At 55.4% G+C, this 17568-nt stretch overlaps 1 protein-coding gene across 1 annotated transcript in view; it reads left to right on the forward strand.

Moving 5' to 3' along the window:
* Positions 1-17568, forward strand: part of TRPV4 (transient receptor potential cation channel subfamily V member 4) — a 35409-nt gene that overhangs the window by 14710 nt on the left and 3131 nt on the right. The window contains exons 3-13 of the mRNA XM_049619165.1: positions 2265-2437; positions 6173-6325; positions 7085-7225; positions 8254-8552; positions 10811-10990; positions 12224-12382; positions 12643-12735; positions 12988-13061; positions 13762-13927; positions 14152-14218; positions 16756-17072. Coding sequence (XP_049475122.1) covers positions 2265-2437; positions 6173-6325; positions 7085-7225; positions 8254-8552; positions 10811-10990; positions 12224-12382; positions 12643-12735; positions 12988-13061; positions 13762-13927; positions 14152-14218; positions 16756-17072 — 1822 coding nt within the window. The remainder of the gene's footprint in view (positions 1-2264; positions 2438-6172; positions 6326-7084; positions 7226-8253; positions 8553-10810; positions 10991-12223; positions 12383-12642; positions 12736-12987; positions 13062-13761; positions 13928-14151; positions 14219-16755; positions 17073-17568) is intronic.

Genomic DNA, 17568 nt, shown 5'->3' on the forward strand with positions numbered 1-17568 from the left:
CGCCCACCTGTCCACTTTTCCATACACTCGTCTGTCCACCCGTCTGTCCATCCATCCGCCATCCCTCCATCCGTCATCTCCTCGTTCATTCATCCAGCTACCTGTCTGTCCACCTGCTCGTCCACTTGTCCACCCGTCCATCATCCACTCATCAGGTGTCTCCCTCCCCATCTGTCATCTATCTATCCGGCTGTCCCCCCGTGAAAACCCCTAAGAACCCCTCTCAGGCTTCTGTGTGTGTCTGGAGGACAGTCTTGAAGTCCGGAGATGGCCTGTTGCCTGGTCCTTGTCTGTCCTCCTTGCTGATCACAGACTCATTTGTGCCCTTGGATGAAGCCCTTGCTTGGGCAGGAGCTGTCTCCTTTCTTCGTTCACTGAGTCACCGATTCGTTTAGTGGATGTTTCTCAAGCACCCACCACGTGCCTGGCAGGGGGGTCGGCCCCGTGGCTCCAGGGGTGAGCCAGACCAGGTACCACTCCTACAGAGTTCAGATGCTGAGTAGCCTCCACTGCTACCTTCATTGTGGAAGGTGACGCAGGCGATAAGCAAGCAAATGGGCACGTGAACACACAGTTCGAGTTGGGGGAGGTGCTGAGGCAGAGGGGAGCTGATACGGGCAAGGTATTCCAGGAGGGCTTCTTGGAGGAGTCAACATTTTAGCTCAAAGCTAAGGGATGAGAAGGGGCAGCCACACGGGGTGAGGGTGGTGTTCCAGTGGACGGAAGTGTATGCACCAGGGCCGGAGGCTGAAGAGGCTGGGTGTGCCCAAAGACCGAGATCTCACAGCCGTCCGCACGCTGCTGGACAATCGGTTCCACCTGTGCTCAGAGGACAGCAAAGCGCCCCGGTGTCCCCATCTCTTCCAGGTCCGGCTGGAAGCTTGGTGGGCTCCGTGCCTCCCTTTCCCTTCCCAACCCCCTCCTTCGGGCCTCACCCCGCCCCTACCCCAGACAGTCAGGGCTAGTGGCTTTGGAGGGGCCTTGCAGGAACTGGGGGTGTGGCTGAAGTCTCCAGAGACCCAAGCACCACCTAGTGCGGTGTGGGTGTGAGGGTGTCCTGTCCATTTCGTTTTTGGTTCCAAGTTCACAGGTCGGGAGCGGATGAAATGGGGGCTTCCCAGGTGCTCTCAGGATCATAGCGGTCTGTGCCCTCATCCTCAGGGGGGGCAGCCCTGCCCCTGCCCTGGCACCCTGCCGCTGGAGCCCTGCCTCAAGGTGGGGGGTGGTCTGGGGCCCAGGCAGAGGAAGGAAGGAGAGCAGCTGTCCCCGTCGCCTGGCCTGCCAGCGGCTCTCCCTGCCCCTCAGCCCCTCCTGCTGCCCCACAGCCTGACCTCAGTCTCCCCTCCTGCCTGCCCGCCTCTGTCACTGCTCCCCCTCGGCTCCCCTCCTCTCTCCTCGGCTCCCTACACTGTCTCCGTTTCTGTCTTCCTCCGTTCATTTAACAGATTCTTAGTGTGCCCCGTATGCACCAGGCACTGGGTGGGTGGAGACGTGGCTGAGAGCACCCTCGCCCTTCGTGGAGCCCCCTGGGCTCACGCTGCTCCCAGTTCTTTGTCTGTTAAAACCTAGCACACAGTAGGTGCCCAGTTAGTGTTTGTCGAATGACCAAAGGACTATCCATTTTTTCCCTTATTCTGTCTCTCTGCTTCCCCACTCCCAGACCCCTGTGGGTCGCGTCCTGTCTCTACCTGCCCCTGTAGCTCAGTGTTTCAAACACACATGCAGGCTGCGGACACACAGTGGGCGCTAAACAACAAAGCAATGTCTGCTAACGTGTATTGAGTGTTCACTGTGTGGTGGGCCTTGAACCAGGCACCTATGTGCTCATTTTTCTCAAAAGTCTGTTGAATGAATAAATTAATGAGCGAGTGGTTGAATAAATGAATGAGTTGCTTTATCTTTTAGTCTGGTGTTCCTCCTTTATTTTCTCACTATCCGTGTCTCTTTCGGTCTCTGGCTTAGTAAGTACTCACTAACTGACGAATGGAAGAGTGGATGAATGGATGGGTGGGTGGGTGGGTGGATGGATGGGTAGGCTTGTTTCTTTTGTCTGTTTCCACCTAACACACAGTAGGTACCAGGTAGACTTCGTTGGGATAAAACATTCTTTTGTTTCTCCAGCCATCCCTCCCCTCGGTCTGGTTCCACCCTAGGGCTCTAGCTGCCCCCTTCCACCCCCCACCACCCCTGGGCCCCTCAGGCCAGAGACAGCGGGGTGGGCGGGGGATGAGCCCTCCCATCACCCTGCCTTCCCCCACCTCCAGGAAGCAGCCGCAGAGCCCCAAAGCTCCTGCACCCCAGCCGCCCCCCATCCTTAAAGTCTTCAACCGGCCTATCCTCTTTGACATCGTGTCCCGGGGCTCTACTACTGACCTGGATGGGCTGCTTCCCTTCTTGCTGACCCACAAGAAGCGCCTGACTGACGAGGAGTTCCGGGGTGAGCCACCCGGGTGGGGGTAATGGGCGGGCCACCGGGGGTTGGGGAGGCCTGGCATTGGGGGCCACCTTTCCTCTTAGCGTCTTCCCCTGGGTCAATGGGCTGCACTGGCCACGAAGAGCACTGGATAGGGAGTCTGACCCTTGTGTCCTTCGCCGTATTACTCACATATTACTACCTCTCGTAAGGTAGCTTTGGCTACCTTCGTTCATTCTTTCAGCCTTCAATTATGGAAAGGTCAGTGTCGGAGGTAAGCAGAGTCCACTCACCTGGGTTCGAATCCCACCTCCACCGCTTACAGATATGTGGCTTCCCTGTCCTCGTCTGTAAACTAGGGAATAATAGCATAGTCCTGGCAGAGCGAATATTCCTGCTTCTGCTCCCGGGCTCTGCCCTACCCCCACCCAGCTTTCGGACTCCCCTCCCTAGGCTGAGGCCGCAGTCACCACTGCCCTGGACTTCTCCCAGCCCAGAGGGCTCACCCTTCAGCCTCGTCACCTCGGGGCCTCAGCTCCCTCTGCCGCCCCAGGCCTCCCCTGCAAATTGGCAAAGTTGGCCTGTGAGCCCCTGGGCCCGCGTCAGCCACCTGCTACGTGCCAGGTACCAGGTTGAGGAGCCGTAATTCACTGGCCAAGCGACCCCACAAATCAACGTAAAATGTTAAGAACGGTGGCACCTGCCACAAGGGAGGTCCAGTCTCAAGAAGGCCGGCGGCAGTCTGCGGCTCGGGGCTGATGAAGCTTCGGGGAGGTGAGGGGCCCCATTTTTTGAGGCTTCGAGTACTTCAGGTAAATGAAGTGCCCAAACGGGGTGACCTGGTCAGCGGTACATTTTTCACGTATGCCTTTATCGGCCAGATTCTCTGAACACCAGAATGATACTGTGCAGTATCGTCATGGCGGTCAGAGGAGAAATGACTGGATTTATAAAAAATATTCCTTCGTGGTGCCCAGCCAGACCATGTGGCTCGTTTGTGGCACGAGCTTAGGGTTGCCGCAGCTTGGGGCCGCAGGTCCGACCTGCCCCCGGAGGGTGTCAGTGACTACGTGAATAATCTCATTTGGAGGTAACCCCACATTTAAGCCCCGACCAAACGGCCCCTCCAAGCCCCTCCCCAAGTTCATTAGGCACAAGAGGGAAACCTCAGGGTAGAGCAAACCCGAGTCATCAGCGAGACAGTGCAGCTCCAGGCTGGGCTTGCAAGGCTCCAGCTTCTTCTGAGTTCAGGACCGAGTCAGGGACTTTTCGCCCGGGCGAGGGACCCCCAGGGGTCCCCTGAATCTGCAGAGAATAGTGCATGTGTAAAGGGGCATTAACCAGGAGGCCCGTGACGCAAATTAAGCCATCTGTAGGGCTGCTCGCTTGCTCTGGCCCCTTCTAAGGCCCTGGAGCTAATTTTGATTTCATAATTGCATGTTTCTTTTCATAAACAGTACCCCCCAAATTCTGTAAGTCTGAGCCCCCGCAAAGCCTGGATCCGCCGCCGCATGATTTTCTAGTCAGAGGCTCATGAGCTGATCTGATTCTCAGGGGAGTCTGTGGCCACCACCCCTCAAAGTTTGACAACCCTCCAATTTGACATATTTACTTAGTCCCCCTTCCCCTGGTGGCTCCCAGGGCAGAGCCACTTCGCCACCTGGTGGTGGAGTCCTGGAACTGCGTGTCCCTTGGCGTTTCTGGGAAGATCTTGCTGTTGGCATCTCATCCCAGGACCCAGGCTGGCAGCCCCCCAACCCCGCTATAGCCTGGGTCTGGGGGTGCAGAAACCCAAATCCAAGGTCTGATTCCATGCTCTGCACAAGCCCCTTTCGGTGATCTGTGGTTTGGAATTACATGCGGCGATCAGCTCATCCGATGCTGTGCTGGGGATGGGGCGAACAGTGGTGAATGAAGCGGACACAACACTGTCCAGGTTGCTCACAGTTTCCTGGGTGAGATCAACATTGATCAAGCAATCACAGGAATAAAAACAGTTGTAATCTGTAATGTGTGCCAACGAGCAGCTATGTTGGAGGATCTGACCTAGTCAGGAAAATCTGGGAGAGCTTCCCGGAAGAGGTGATAGGCTGAATCTGAATGAGTTGCAGTTAACCAGATAAAAAGAGAAAGAAAGACCATGGAGGGAATGCAGGGACAGCATGTGCAAAGGCCCTGTGGCTCACTGTGGTCAACGTTGTACTCTGAGGTGACCACTCCAGCTGCTGTGTGGATTGAAGGAAAGCTTGAGAGCCTGGTGGAAGCCAGGCTGGGGTCTTGGGCCAGGGGGGTGGCAGTGGACACAGGGAGTGGGAGAGGGATTGAATAGGAAATGCTGGCGGTGGCTGTAGGAGGCAAGGACAAGAGTGGCACAAAGGTTTTTGGCTGGATGGGGACACCATCCTCTGCAGAGGGGACACATGAAGGCTGGGGGGTGGGTTTGGGGAGGGAAAGATGCTGAGGTCAGCATTCAGGGCCCCCCGCACTTACACAGATGGAGAACTGGAGTCTGCTTTTCATTCATGAAAACAGCTCCCTGGTGACTCTGGGCACGAGGGGTTCAGCAGGAAGCAGCTGGGGACGAGGCTTGTCCAGGAGACCGCAGTCCTGCGGGCACTGGGACCGAATTCAGGTCTCTGTGAGTCCTGCACGTTCTCCCCGCTGACTCCTGACATCTAGAGAGAAATTCCCGAAGCACCTCCCTCGGAGTTGGAGTAACAGGTACAACAGCACCATGTCTTGAGGACTTTCATCTGCCTGGTGCCGGGCTCATCAGCAAACATGTATTAGCTCTTCGATTTCCTCCGTGGCCTCAATTTAGCTGGGAAGGAAAGAGAAGCAGACGACAGGTCACGCGGAAACTGGGAGGGAAGCCAGGATTTGAACCCCAAGGTGCTTGGCTCCAGAGCAGGCAGCTCAGCTCACCCATTCCTGATTCCGTCCCTGCTGCGACCATTCCTGAGTCCCCAGCACGATTTTGCCCCGTGCCGGGTTCCCAGGGGGAGTTCTCTTTCCATCGACTCATTCTTTCAAGGTGTAAGTCAAGTTGTGTAACCACAGAAGTTAACACAAGGGAAAGAAAATTGCAAAGGGACATTAGCGAGTGTCCGTGGGCAGTGCGGGGACCCGTTGGGGACCACATGGAGACCGGCTTCATGAGAGAGGTTTGACAACGAGATGAAACCTTGCTCAAGACAGGCAGGCCTTCAGTGTTACCGGTGCTGTGTCAAAACCCTCTCCCGCCCCTCCTGGGTAATTTCATATCCACTCTGGGGGGCAGTCTGCACGTCGGGGACTGCTGCACCCCTTCTGGTCCCTTCCAGGGACACTGGTGTAAATGCTTCCCGGGAAGAGGATCCTGTGTTCCAATAGGTGGCAAACGTTGCCTGCTGCGTCTGGCTTTTAGAGCTTCCCAGTCCCCATTAGCATATCAAAGGCTCTGACAAATCCTGTAATAAATATGGTTGGCTTTGTTTAACCCAGCCTTCCTCACCACTTATTTGATTTTTAAAATTCCCTCCCAATTATGCTTTGGAAAATCCCAATCTCTGTAGGCTGCAGCTTCCCTCATTTGGAAAAACTCCCCCTCTGAGTTTACTGGACCCCCTCGGGACCACGGGCACAGATAGGGAGAGGCTCAGAAGGGAGGTGCGGCAGGGCCAGGACCTCTGGCTCCCTGCCCGGTGCCCTGTCCCCTGCAGCCCAGGAGCTCCATACCACAGACTGATGGCCCTTCCTCCTGTATGTCTCTCCCCCCAGAGCCGTCCACAGGGAAGACCTGTCTGCCCAAGGCCCTGCTGAATCTGAGCAGTGGCCGTAATGACACCATCCCTGTGCTCCTGGACATCGCCGAGCGGACAGGCAACATGCGGGAGTTCATCAACTCGCCTTTCCGGGACATCTACTACCGAGGTGGGGCCCCGGGTGGGGCAGGGGTGATGCAGGGTGACGGTGGGGCACCGTCCTTGCTTGTCTGATTCCCACTGCACCCCAAGAGCTCCCGTCTGTGCCCCAGGTGCCAGCATTGCGTCCAGGAACCGGCCACTGAATGAACAAAGGAACGATAACTACCCCTTCCAATCTTGATATTCTGAGTTTCAGAATCCCAGATTCTGAACCCAAGACTCTGAGACGCAGGGAGCCTAGTGATCCGTGAACTTGGAGTCTGGGATCCCGAGATGCTATCGTTCCGGACACCCTAAGGCTCGATGATAATAGTTGTACAGGCCCACACTGCTAAGCGGCAAAGGTGTCAGGGTCTAAACTTTGAGGTTCTATGACTCAGACTTGACCTTTCAGATTTCTGGATATGAAGATTCAAAGTCTGTGAACTTTCTATCCGAGTCCCAAACTCTGTGAGACCACAGTGTCTTTGCTTCCTCCTGGATTAAGGCCTCCTGTGAGTCTGACCAGAGTCCCCACACTTGGGACCCTACATGTGGGATCTCCTTTGAGTCTAAAATTCTGCATGCCCAGTGCAGCACGTCACGGCTTCGTGCGTCAGAGATCCCACATCCGGGCAGTGTCTGGAGGTCCGTTTGCCGCCCTTGGGTGGAGACGGTCAAGGCCCGGGCCTGCAGCCCCTCGCCTGATTTCCACACTCTGCACCCCACCGCGCTCCAGCCTGGTCCGGTCTCTGCCTGCGGTGACAGTCCCTACCCCCCTCCCCAGGCCAGACTGCCCTGCACATCGCCATCGAGCGCCGCTGCAAACACTACGTGGAGCTCCTCGTGGCCCAAGGAGCTGACGTCCATGCCCAGGCCCGGGGGCGCTTCTTCCAGCCCAAGGACGAGGGAGGCTATTTCTACTTTGGTGAGGAGGGGGCTGGGGTGCCTGGTGGTGTCCACAGCCCTGACCCCTCCCCAGACACTTAGAGCCCCTGCTGGCCAAGGGCTCTGGCCCCATGTCGGTGTTGGTCGCCTCACCTCCCTGAGCCTCAGCTTCCCCGTCTGTGCAGTGGGACCATGAAAGCCTCTGGGGCTGGGACAGGTTGTCAACATGTCCTTGAGACCCACCAGTGGCCTGATCGCAGGGCCCAAACCCCATCACCACCACGTCCCGGCTGAACCAAGGAAAGAGTCTCAATTTCACCCTGCTTATATATATATTTAAATTTATTTATTTGTGGGGCGCCTGGGTGGCTCAGTCGGTTAAGCGACCGACTTCAGCTCAGGTCATGATCTCACAGTCCATGAGTTCGAGCCCCGCGTCGGGCTCTGTGCTGACTGCTCAGAGCCTGGAGCCTGCTTCAGATTCTGTGTCTCCCTCTCTCTCTGACCCTCCCTCGTTCATGCTCTGTCTCTCTCTGTCTCAAAAATAAATAAACATTTAAAAAAATTATTTATTTGTTTTGAGAGAGAGAGTGAGCACGAGCAGGGTAGGGACAGACAGGGGGAGGAGAGAGAGAGAGAGAGAGAGAGAGAGAGAGAGAGAGAATCCCAAGCAGGCTCTGCACAGTCATTGCAGAGCCCGAAGCGGGGCTCAAACCCACGAACCCCGTGCGATCACAACCTGAGCTGAAATCAAGAGTCAGATGCTTAACTGACTGAGCCACCCAGGTGCCCCTGAATTTCACCCCTGCTTAAAGGCACATGTTATTTGAAGTTCAGGGACAAGGTCCCTCAGAGAATCCCTCGCAGCGTCCAAATCGCAAGCCCACAGCCCGTCTCCCGCATGTCACCTGCAGAAATGTGCAACCGCCTCGGTGTGACGTGGACACGGACTGTTGGCACTGTGTCCAGTGTCTCCGGGGCACGCGTGTTCCCCGAGCACCCACAGGCGGAGCCCTGCCCCGGGGCCCCCCTTCACTGACCTCTCCCTGTCTCCTCCCGGGCCTGCAGGCGAGCTGCCCCTGTCGCTGGCGGCCTGCACCAACCAGCCCCACATCGTCAACTACCTGACAGAGAACCCGCACAAGAAGGCGGACATGCGGCGGCAGGACTCCCGCGGCAACACGGTGCTGCACGCCCTGGTGGCCATCGCCGACAACACCCGTGAGAACACCAAGTTCGTCACCAAGATGTACGACCTGCTGCTGCTCAAGTGTGCCCGCCTCTTCCCCGACAGCAACCTGGAGGCCGTGCTCAACAACGATGGGCTCTCGCCCCTCATGATGGCCGCCAAGACCGGCAAGATTGGGGTGAGTGGCTTGTGGAGGGTGGGGCATAGGCAGCCCCTCCCCCGCTCCTCTACACACACACACACACACACACACACACACACACACACGCACACACACTGGAGGGGGCTGCGCTGACGTTCATTATTATTAATATGCACACCCACTTGCTGTCATGCCAACCCCATTGTGCAGATGTCCTGGCTCAAGAACCTGCTGTGGCTCCCTATTGTCTAGCCAAACTGCTCGACTTCATCCCAGAGCCTCAGTCCTCATCCCGTGCCACTGGGAGCATCATGCCCCACTCCCGCCAGCCAGGACAAGGCACTCATAGAAATCTAAGCCGCAGGGCCCCACCCATGTGAACTCCCCTATAATCCACTGTCAGGGTCCTAGCTCAGCCCCCAACCCGAGGGCCCTGCACAGGTTCTTTCCCCCTCTGGCCTCACAGCACAGGGCCCAGAGGGGATTTCTCATCCTGGGCACAACTGACATTTGAGACTAGATTGTTCTGGGGTGTGCGCACTGTGTTGTGCAGTGAAGGATGTTTAGCCGCATTCCTGACCTCGAACCCCAGATACCAGTGGCACTCCCCACCGCTGGGACAACCCCCGAAGTCTCCACGCATTGCCAAATCGTCCCCTGTGGGGGGCACCACTGCCCTGATTGAGAACCAAAACTGGGGCGCTCTGGAGTCTGGAGCACCTGGGTCCAAAGCCTGGCTCGGCCACTTCCCAGAGTGTGACTGCAGGCATCTCCCCTCCCCTTTCTGTGCTCAGTGTCCTCGTCTGTAAAATGGGGATGAAAATAGTGCCCTTCGGGATCACATGACAACTAGATAAGGTGATCCATTTAAAGCCTTTTAATAAAGAGCCTGGCGTGGGTGGTAAGTGCTCAGTAAATGGCAGGGGTTATGATTGTCCTATTAAAATCATAGCAAAAGTTATTAAAATTCCAATTTATAAAAGAGTCTTGAGGTGGTGGAAAAGGCCTGACTTTAAGGTTTTTTGTGTGTGTGTGTGTGTGTGTTTTAAGTTTATTGATTTATTTTGAGAGGGAGAGCATGATCAGGGAGGGGCAGAGAGAGAGAGAATCCCAAACAAGCCCCTCACTGTCAGCTCAGAGCCTGATGCAGGGCTCGATCTCATGAACCATGAGATCATGATCTGAGCCAAGACCAAGGGTTGGACACTTAACCCACTGAGCCACCCAGATGCCCCATTATTATTATTATTTTTTAAGATTTTCTGTTTAAAAGGCCTAAGTTTAAATTCTGGCTTTGCCCTATTAACCTGTGTGGCCTTGGGCAATTTCCACCCCCTCTCTCTGTTCCTCAGTATCCTGTGTGTAGGCCACATACAGTCGCAGTGGCATCAGGAGGGACTGGATCTAACAATTATTTCTAGATTTAACATGTTAATAAAACTGGTTAATTGTTGTTTTAATTACATAAAAAAGATATTCGTTACAATTCAGATTTTCAAAAACATTTTTAAAAAAATTTTTTTTTTCAACGTTTTTTATTTATTTTTGGGACAGAGAGAGACAGAGCATGAATGGGGGAGGGTCAGAGAGAGAGGGAGACACAGAATCGGAAACAGGCTCCAGGCTCTGAGCCATCAGCCCAGAGCCTGACGCGGGGCTCGAACTCACGGACCGCGAGATCGTGACCTGGCTGAAGTCGGACGCTTAACCGACTGCGCCACCCAGGCGCCCCTCAAAAACATCTTTTAAAGTTTATTTATTTATTTATTTATTTATTTATTTAGAGAGCACAAGCAGGGGAGGGGCGGCGGGGGGCGGCAGGGGTAGGGGGGAGAGAATCCCAAGCAGGCTCCGCGCTGTCAGCACAGAGCCCAATGTGAGGCTCAAACCCACAATCGACCGTGAGATCGTGACCTGAGCCGAAATCAAGAGTCGGACGCTTCACCGACTGAGCCACCCAGGCGTCCCTACAATTCAGATTTTTATGGCTGGCCTGGTTCAGTCTGGCTTCAGCTGACTGATTGTGCGGCTTCAGGGAACACCCTTCTTTGCTCTGAGCCTCTGTTTGCTCATCTGAAGACTAAGATGGTAAGAGTAAGAACAAGATGATGTGAGCACGGGGTCCGGCGCCCAGGACATGCTAAGTACATATTTCCTCCCCACTACGTGCTGCTCTCTGGGGAGGCACCATGTGATGGGCTGTGCAGGGCCCCCGGGGTCCCTCTGATGTGAGAAGCTGAGCGTTGGTGTCCCTCCCTGGGGCCCCCTGACCCTCCCGCCCCCACCCCGTGCAGGTCTTTCAGCACATCATTCGCCGGGAGGTGACAGACGAGGATACGAGGCACCTGTCCCGCAAGTTCAAGGACTGGGCCTACGGGCCGGTGTATTCCTCGCTGTATGACCTCTCCTCCCTGGACACGTGTGGGGAAGAGGCCTCTGTGCTGGAGATCCTGGTGTATAACAGCAAGATTGAGGTGAGCACCAAGGCAGGGGACAGAGCCTAGGGAAGGAAGGGTGTGGCTGGGATCAGGGAAGGGACCCCGGGGCTGGGAGGGGCTCTGTAACTTACATGCTGTGTGGCTCCAGAGAAGTGACCCAACCTCTCTGAGTCCCAGCTTCCTCTTTTGTAAAATGGGGATAAGGATAGTTCACATCCCTTGGAGTTGTTGGGAGAACCAAATGAGTTCATTTGAGAACAGTCTGGCACAGAATACACATTATATGTCAGCTATTATCATCAGTAGTCGTTAGATGAAGTTATGAAAGCTCTTTTTTTCACTTAGCAGTATTTTGCGAACATCGTTTTGCACCATTAAATATTCTTCTGCAATATCATTGCTGCGAGTAAATGTACCACATTCTAATGAACCGTTCTTCTATTCTTGGTCATTTGGGTTTGTTTCTGCCTTTAACTCTCAGGAATAACACTGCAATAGCACCTCTGTGGCTATGCTGTTGCCCAGATCCATGGTTATGAAGAAAGTCAAGTCACTGAAGGGACGGGACACTGATCAAATGCTGGGGACTAGGTGCAGAAGGTCTCCCTTTCCTCCCCGGCTCTGTGAGCTGGGACACATGCCTTCCCTTGCTGGAGCTCACTTCCCTCATCTTTGGAAGTAGTGACTAACTTGACTTAGTGACTAGCTTGATTTCGAATCGGGGTGGTGGGAGGTTTAGCATCTCTGGTACAAGCTTTGATTGATTGGCAGTGTCTGCCTGGGAAACAACAGTATAGAGAACTATTGTGCAGGGCTCAATTATTGATGTCTTCCTAGGGTTCAGCATCGGGGTGAGTCAATTGTCTGTCATCCTGGGGCTAAATTTCCCATTCCTGCTTCCTGACTCAGAACTTCTGAGGTTGAAGCCCGAGGATTTATATTTTTGATGAGCTACATAGGTGATTTTGCTACCGGCAAAATCCATAGGTTGGAGTTTGGGGACCATGAGAATAGCTTTCCAGCTCTGGGTTCTCTGAGCCTAGAATAGGCTACAAAGGTAAGTTGGGGCAGAATTGGGCGGAGCCTCGAATACTGAGCCCAGTAGTCTGGTGTTGATTCTGAATCCCCATCCAGTTCCCCATGAATCCTTGAGTGTCGCTCAAGAGCGGGTCAGGAGGAGGCAGAGGGTGGGGGTAGGCGTGCCAGACTCAGCCAGCTTAGATCCCACGTGCCGGGAAGGGTGGCCCCTGATCACCCTGTCTCCCACAGAACCGCCACGAGATGCTGGCCGTGGAGCCCATCAATGAACTGCTGAGGGACAAGTGGCGCAAGTTCGGGGCTGTCTCCTTCTACATCAACGTGGTCTCCTATCTGTGCGCCATGGTCATCTTCACCCTCACCGCCTACTACCAGCCACTGGAGGGCACTGTGAGTGGCTGCGAGCCGGGCAGGAGCTGGGGCACAGCTGGGGCCTCCCCCCACCCCCGGGCGGGGTCCCCTGTGGGAGGGACAGGAGAGAGCTGAGGAACAGGATGGGGGGTGCCCCCCTCCCCCGCACTCAGGGGGAAGAGAGTGAGGGAGGAGGGTCCACAGGATCCAGGTGTGTGGGGGGCGTTGGGGCGCGTCTGGATCAAGGGCCAGATGTTGGAGGGGCTGGGTGAGGACCCGTGCGCCACCTGCCCCCTCAGCCTCCGTACCCTTACCGCACCACCGTGGACTACCTGAGGCTGGCGGGAGAGATCATCACGCTCTTGACCGGCATCCTGTTCTTCTTTACCAACGTGAGTGCTTGGCCCCCGACCCCATCCACCCTGCCCTCCCTCCTCCCTTCCTCCTTCCTCCTTTTATGTCCCCCCTTCCACTCCCTGTTCCTGCCTCCTCTTCTAAGCCTGTACCCTCCTTCTCTGCTTTTTCCTCCTCCCCCAAAAGAAAAGAGCCCATCATCTGGTCTCTGCTTCCCTCTCTCCTCTCCCCTCCCCTCTGCACTCCTGCCATCTCTACCCCGCTCTCACATGCCTCCTCCCCTCTTCCAGATCAAAGACTTGTTCATGAAGAAATGCCCGGGAGTGAATTCTCTCTTCATCGATGGCTCCTTCCAGCTACTCTAGTGAGTAGAGGTCCCCAGGCTGGCAGCTTCTGGGTGAGGAAGGCACGGTTGGGGCAGGGACAGCATCCAGATTGCTGGGGAGGTGACTCTTATTAGGAGCGGGTTCACCCAGCCCAGACAACTGTAGCCCAACATCAGGACAAGGCCAATGTCAAGCAATAGAGTCTTCTGCTTAAAGCAAGACATGATTGCTAGAGGGTTCTCACCATATACACCTCTATAGAAATAATGCAATGTCTTATGCTGGTGATTAATTGCTAATGTCTGCCAGGAGTGGCATGTGAAGCATCCTCAGGCATGTTTGTGTTTGGTGGGTAAGAGTGCTGTGCTTGATTAATGATGTCTGCCTGGGGCACAGGATGAGTTGCTGTATGTGTACTACATCTCTTCCCTTTTTCTTAGACAACAATGAAATTCACTTAGCCACAAAATCTCCACTGAACACCACCTTCTCTAACAATTCCAAAGGGCATCGCTTTGGGATCCTGGAGGGCCTTGGGGCCATCGCACACATCAGTTGCCAACGAATTGAGCATTCTGACCAACAGGAATGCTGGGGAACCCAGTGCATCCACTTTGTTTCTCTTCTGGGGGTCTAGAAGGCATCGGGATGTCCTGGTACCCTGGAGGGCTTGGGGGCATGTCTCCACCTCCAGGGCCTCATCATCCCCTCTCCCCTCTGGCCCCTGCTGCCCTCCAGCTTCATCTACTCTGTGCTAGTGATTGTCTCAGCGGCCCTCTACCTGGCGGGGATTGAAGCCTACCTGGCTGTCATGGTCTTTGCCTTGGTCCTGGGCTGGATGAACGCCCTTTACTTTACCCGCGGGCTGAAGCTGACGGGAACCTATAGCATCATGATCCAGAAGGTATGGGCCCGGGGAACCCTCTAGACTGTGTGCATCTTATGCATGTAGATGGTGCCCTCAGCCCTAAGGACATGGGGCATTGTGGGGGCAGCAGGCAGGGTCTGGACATTGCTGGAGAGGGGGAAGGGATAGGGTGGAGGTGGGAAGATCTGGGATGGAAAAGACCAGAAAGCAAGAAACCACGTGTCTCATCTGTGTCTCCATATTCCCACCGGGGTCCTTAGATCCTCTTCAAAGACCTTTTCCGCTTCCTGCTGGTCTACTTGCTCTTCATGATTGGCTATGCTTCAGGTGAGCTCTGGTAGCCCGGGTGGTGGGCCCGGGGCACGGGGTGGGGCAAGGACCCCACGGGGTGGGGTGGCCGTGGTACGCGAAGGACGGTAACCAGCGTGTGCTGAGTTCTTCCTGTGCGCCAGGCACTGGGCTGAGTCCTGTCCCATCCCTGCCTCATCAGTACCCCTGATGGGTCGGGGGCGTGAGTGCCTTTATTACCCCTTCTACAGATAAGAAAACTGAGGTTTAGGAAGGTTAAATAACTCGTCCCAAGTTCAAAAGCTAGGAAATGGTAAAATTGGTGGATTTGCTATTATTGCAAAAGGAGCCACCCAAACCTTAGGGGCTTAAAACAACCAATCGTCTACTATTGCTCACACGTCTTGGGGTCAGCTGGGTGGTCATGCCGACCCGGGCCAGGTCCGGCCCATCTCCATGGGCTCCTGTGTCTGCAGTCAGCTGTGGGTTGGCTGCTGGCCGGCCCGTCTAGTGAGGATGGCCATGGGGGATGGTGATCTTGCTCTCTTCATGGTCACCCATCCTCTAGCCGTCTTGGGCGTGTTCACATGGTGGTCTGAGGGTTCCAAGAACTCAAGTAGAAGTGTTCACTGTCGCTGCCTGGCACACCGTCACTGCTGCTTTTCTCTTTTGGCCAACGCAAGTGACAGACCGGTTGTGATTCAAAGGGCGGGGAGATAGACTCTGCCTCTTGAAGAAAAGATCCGCAAAACCACGTGGAAGGGACATGGGGACAGGGAAGGATGCATTTAAAAAAAATTTTTTTTTAACATTTATTTATTTTTGAGAGACAGAGAGAGACAGAGCATGAGTGGGGGAGGGGCAGAGAGAGAGAAGGAGACACAGAATCTGAAGCAGGCTGCAGGCTCTGAGCAAGCTGTCAGCACAGAGCCTGATGCAGGGCTCGAACCCACAAACTGTGAGATCATGACCTGAGCCGAAGTCAGATGCTCAACCGACTGAGCCACCCCAGGCACCCCGGGAAGGATGCATTTTCATACTTAATCCGACAGTTCAGGTCAATTCTGGCTGTCTCCAATATGCCTGCTCCGGGATGTCATGATACCAGGGGACCTCAGTGGCACAGGCCATAGGGGAAGGGCCAGAGATGGGGAAACCGACTGAGCCATTGGGCTGGTCCCCAAGGGGTGGGTGAGCTGCCATCCAATGCCCAGCATCCAAAAGGGAGCAGCTGACTCAAACTTCACCAGGCCACATTCACACCTGAGGAGGTTGGTTGGTCTGGGGACAAGCACTGAAACAGGAATCTGATAGTGGTGAGATTTTAACCCAGATGAGGCCGAGCTTCTGTGTGGATTATGCTGGAGAAGAAGAACTGTAGCCTTAGCTGGGGAGATAGGGACAGGATACAGCTGCCCCCTCCCAGGGGTAGGACTGGGAAGAAACTAGACAGAGCGTCAAGGGTTCTGCAGTGTTTTGGGATTCGGGTCAAGAGGCCAGCCTCACTGCAGTCCTAATTATAGAAACTGAGGCAGAGGCTTAGAGGCTAGCAACTTCGTGGTCAGCTTGGTTCCAGGGCTTCTCCTGATAGGGGACACTGGATCCCTCACCTGAAGCTGACCTAACACAAACATGCCACTATTCTGTTTTGTGCCCATGGCAGACATTGCTAATGGATCGTAGAGTGATTTTTTTCTGATAGGTCCAGATAAGGTCTCAGAATCCTTCTCAACGCAGGTCAGCAGCCACTCCGCGACTCAACAGCCACGACATGTGTATTGAAACCCGCTCGCCGCAATCCCAGATGGAGGTGCTATGAGATATGCCCCGCTGACTGAAGGGGCTCGGCCTCCTCGTGCTCCCTGCCCTGGACGGCGTAGGGTTAATCGTTGCTGCTAAACTGTGTTGAGAAGGACTCTGAAGCCTCGTCTGGGCTCAGTGGGAAGGGATGTGCACCATGATCGGTTTGAGATGTCTGGGGAGGGCAAGGGCCTTGGCAAGCATGGCTCCTGGGACAGTCAGCGCTGGTACCTGGTTTTGGCTTCCACCTGTCCCCTCTGAGCTGATGTGGGCTGGGAAATAGGAGCACGACAGAGAGCCTGCCCCCTGGGAATGTTGGCCTTCCAGGCTCCCAAGACCTCTGAGAACAATAGGCTGGATTGGGGTTTCTCAGCCTTGGCCCCGCTGACACTTGGGGCCAGATAATTCTCTGTGGGGAGCATCCCGTGCATGGTGGAGTGGTTAACAGCGTCCCCGGCCGCTCCCCACGAGGTACCAGTAGCACTGCCTGCCTCTCTGGTTGTGACAGCCACACACTGCCAGATGTCCCCTAGGGGAAAAGCGGCCCCTGGTTGAGAACCGCTGTGCTAGATCCTGGGAACCTCTTCCTCATTAGCAAGACTTTGTGGAAAGAGCAGAGGCTGTGGACCCTCGGCTTGGTTTATAGGCTGGGTAACCCTGGGCCGGTGCGCTCCCCTCACCGAGCCTCAGCTTTCCCCGCTGTCAAATGGGAATGGCGCTCTGCACCTCTCAGCACGTGTCGCCACTCAGGGAATGTCACCCCGTCCCTCCCACAGCCCTGGTGTCCCTCCTGAACCCGTGCGCCAACATGAAGGTGTGCAGCGAGGACCACACCAACTGCACGGTGCCCACGTACCCGTCCTGCCGCGACAGCGAGACCTTCAGCACCTTCCTCCTGGACCTCTTCAAGCTGACCATCGGCATGGGTGACCTGGAGATGCTGAGCAGCACCAAGTACCCCGTGGTCTTCATCATCCTGCTCGTCACTTACATCATCCTCACCTTCGTGCTACTTCTCAACATGCTCATCGCCCTCATGGGGGAGACGGTGGGCCAGGTGTCCAAGGAGAGCAAGCACATCTGGAAGCTGCAGGTGACGCCCCGGGGGGGCCTCCCACCCCCACCCCCACCCCGCCAGCCACCGCCCCCTTCCAGAACGGAGAGACCCGGCCCACTGCACCCCTTCACCCTTCTGCTCGGGGCCAACTGCTCGTCTCCCCCCCCCCGCCACAACAGCCCAAGAGATCAGGCTGGCGTGGATGTGGACCACCCCAGTGCAGGGAGGCATCAGTATCTGTATCGGGGGGGCTTTTACCAGCCCCAGGCTTCTCCTGCTCTTTATGCACACCACTTACTTCCCCAGGCCTCAGTTTCCCCACTGGGTGTAACTCATAAAATGCAGACTGGCAGCCTGTAGACTGGGTTTGAGCAGCAAAGATTTATTTACTTAATTTCTGCATTGCCATATTTAAAAAAAAGTGAACGCAAAGATTTACAGTTAAGAGGTAGCAAGTAAAAATCCAGACTTCTGGCCTTTCTTGAAAGTTGGAAGCCTGGCAAGGCGGGCCCGCGTTCCTTTCTGGCAGTGT

Source organism: Panthera uncia (assembly GCF_023721935.1).
Source record: "Panthera uncia isolate 11264 chromosome D3 unlocalized genomic scaffold, Puncia_PCG_1.0 HiC_scaffold_8, whole genome shotgun sequence".
NCBI lineage: Eukaryota > Metazoa > Chordata > Mammalia > Carnivora > Felidae > Panthera > Panthera uncia.